Source organism: Penaeus monodon, chromosome 20 (assembly GCF_015228065.2).
Source record: "Penaeus monodon isolate SGIC_2016 chromosome 20, NSTDA_Pmon_1, whole genome shotgun sequence".
Classification (NCBI taxonomy): domain Eukaryota; kingdom Metazoa; phylum Arthropoda; class Malacostraca; order Decapoda; family Penaeidae; genus Penaeus; species Penaeus monodon.
Window position 1 is genome coordinate 40,786,806 of NC_051405.1, and position 3,351 is coordinate 40,790,156.

The following is a 3,351-nucleotide window of genomic DNA, read 5'->3' on the forward strand; positions in this document are numbered from 1 at the left end:
TGAAGATAGACAAAAAAAACTTGAAATTTCTGTATTTAGAAGAAACACTTTCTTGTTTATGTATTCATATTTCTTACATTATTCAAAAACTTACCTCATCCTCTGTTTTCTGTTGTTGTATCCCCTCCTCTATATTCTTGTATGAATTTCTGCCTTATTTCTTCCAAGACTCCTCTGTCGTAAGATTTTCTTGCTGGCTGGAAAGCAAGAATTCTGATAAATAATTCTGATGATTATACATCTAAGTTTGAGAAATACTTCTATGCTATGAATGTCAGGAAACTCCATTTTTGCATTTTTTCTATAATAATAAATATAACACCAATGTTAACAATACGAATTTTCATTAACTTTTTAAACTATAAAGTTTATACTGGAAAGCAATCAAATATTTTGTTTTTGAAAAATACCTTAGAAAATGATTTTTCGGGGGAATTTCCCAGCTGCCTGACATTTTCTTGGCCAGAGGACGATAACTGCTCTTTCTGCGGGACCTGATTGAGCAACATCTCATCCAGTGTTAGCTGGCGCTCTGTACCCTCTTCCTCTTCAAAAAGAAGCGACACATTTGCAACCGTCTCCTGGTCTTTGTCTTCTTTCCTCTTTGTGTTAACCTGTCTTCTGGGTCTCCTGATACTAGTTTCTGTAGGCTTTTTCACAACAGACTTGGATCTGTTTGAACCTTTCCCAACAACTGATCTTGAGTTCTGACTTACACTGGACATTTGTGAAACAGACATTGTGGATGTGCTGCGGCCATGAGCTATCATGCTAGCTGAACAATTTATGGATGAATAACTTTTCACACCAGGACGAAGGCGACTCCAGGAAAAACGGGAGGGCATGACAGAAGACTGATTGGGTGGCTGGCAATATGACGTAAAGCTGTCTGTCATATTTGTGATTTGCAGTTGTGAATTTTGGCCTGTTCTCTGAACCGGAGAGAGATTTAATCCACTTTCCTCAACCTCACTTTCATCATCAAAACCAAAACACACAGCAATATCTTCTTTGACCTCCTTGGGTGGCTGTGGTTCGTTAATAGTCAAAGACACCATGTTCTCTACTCTTGGAGTTGAAGAGCCTCCAATATATTTGGACATGTGTTTTGATATGGCTGGAGTAGGTAATGTACTAGCTGATACCATTGGCATAGTTGCGAGAGAGCCCTCTGGACCAGGTACAAATGAACTTGCAGTTTCTCCTTCAAATCCCTCAAATACATCTTCAGTATCATGTGTATCAAAATAATCATCATAATCATATTCTACTGCAACATTTGTTCTTTCTGATTCATTGCCTCTTGCCTTTTCATTCTCTCTAATCCCAGTATTTTCATTTCCATCGTCTCTCACGGACTCCTTCCCACTTACCCTCGCTGACTTCTCACCTGCAGGTCGACGAGACTTGGGTGCTAGAATGCTCGTCTGCCAACTTGGGTCAGTGGTCAGAAGTGTTGGCTTTGTTCTGGGTTTGGGTTTTTCTCGCTTTGTGCGCCTTGCCTTCTTTCTTCTGGATTTCTTTGTTGCTCCTTCTTCATCGGCATTGAAAGTAAACTCGAAGACATCTCCTCCAATCCTTAAAGATCTTCTTTTCCTCTCTGCTGGTGTCTTAATTTTTTTCCTCACTGTATTCCAGATTGGCAATTTAGGTTTGTTCGATATTAATGTTTCATTTGGAGATTCTGCTGCTTTTACAGCAGGAATGCTGCTTGAAGTTCCCAAAGGTTCCTTCATTTTCTTGGACTGGGAGGGTGTTTCTGAAGGGTTTTTTTTACCATTTACTGGAGGGGAAGAAACATTTTTCCCTGGTTGAGGCTTTCTTCCCTTTACTCTTTTACTCACTGGAGATTCCTTGTCTTCTTGTGTTCTGCTTTCCTCAATATTCTGTCTGATTTTGTCCTTTTTAACTGCTGTAGCTGTACCTTTAGTTACTGTTTTACTTCGGGGTTTGTTGACACTTTCTTCCGAGGTACTGGGGGAGGCTTTGTTTTCAACTGCCTTTGCCTTTCTAGCACTAGACCTTTTCACTAGAGTTTGAACAACAATCTCTTTTTTATTTTCATGAACAGTTTCCTCAACCACAGAGTTTGTCGTTTTTCCAGTAGGCTTAGGGTCTCTAGTTTTACCTTTATTTTCTTTATTAACTTTGGAAGCAGTTTCCTTTTCTGATGATTTTCCTTGCGTTGCTCTCATCCTGGTGGAACGTCGAGATGAAGGCTCAGAATTTACATTTTTGTCATCTGGCTCTGAGATCTGATCTGCAGTTCCATCTGTGGCTGACTTAGGTGAAGAATCCTTTTCCATTTCTTTTCTTCCTCTTCTTTTCGTAATTATCTTTTTGCCTTCTGCCTTATTTTGCTCCTTGCTCTTGCTGTCTTTTTTCTCCAGTGTCTTTAAGTGGGATTCCTGGATCTTCTTCCCCCTTGTGGACTTCCTTACTGGAGCTTCAGTAACATTCTCCTTATCTACATTCACTTCACCACCTTCTAGCTTCCTTATAGCCTGTCTTTGTGATTCAGCATTTGGTTTCTTTACAACAGTACTGCTATGCATAATATTATTCTTCTCCCTCAAGGGGGATGATAAAGGATTCTGTACAGCATTTTTTTCTCTTAAGACATTTTTGTTTTCTTTGTCTTGCTGTTCCACTCTTGAAGCTAGAGGCTTCCTGCGACCTATAATAGGTGATGATGGGGTTCCTGCAACCAGATTTGCCTCTAACTTTTTGGCAAGAGAATGCGGTGACCTTCCACTGGACCTCAGCTGGGATAAAACCTTCCTCTGAAGAACAGGAGACCTTACTGCCTTTGGTGTGGGGGTTGACTGCCCTCGTCTTTGGGCTGGAGCCATGATGAGTCGCTTGTAGGTCCCACTAGAAGAGAAAATCTGCCACAGAATCTGAAACAAAAACTTTGTGCTTGAGTGGCTTATACACAGCATTTCTTGCATACACAGTTTCTCTCCTACAAAGATTTTTCATAACTGCAAACATTCAGACAGAGCAATGCATTATACTTATTAAAGTAATCATATTGTATCTATTTCTATAATAAAACAAATGCAATTCTGGTAAAACTACAGAACAGTTCTCCAACATAAAAACATAATGAATGAGGAGTTTTGACACTAGTATTTCATAACAACATTTTGGAACTTTGCTGTACAATGAAGATTTCTTCCCAATGCAATTATCCTTCCAACAACTATATTTACAATTATATATAAACTTTGACAAGTAAAATTCAGCAAATCTGCCATACTAAGGCTCTTTGGATGGGTACTAAAGAAATTTGAATAATTAAAAAATATCAAAATTACAGAAATAACAAAATACTGTTTATTGTTATTG

The 3,351-nt window shown here is 38.9% G+C and overlaps 1 protein-coding gene across 1 annotated transcript in view; it reads right to left on the bottom strand.

Moving 5' to 3' along the window:
* Positions 1 to 3,351, bottom strand: part of LOC119585818 — a 17,005-nt gene that overhangs the window by 10,496 nt on the left and 3,158 nt on the right. The window contains 3 exon segments of the mRNA XM_037934544.1: positions 95 to 106; positions 108 to 197; positions 411 to 2,900. Coding sequence (XP_037790472.1) covers positions 95 to 106; positions 108 to 197; positions 411 to 2,852 — 2,544 coding nt within the window. The 5' untranslated portion in view covers positions 2,853 to 2,900.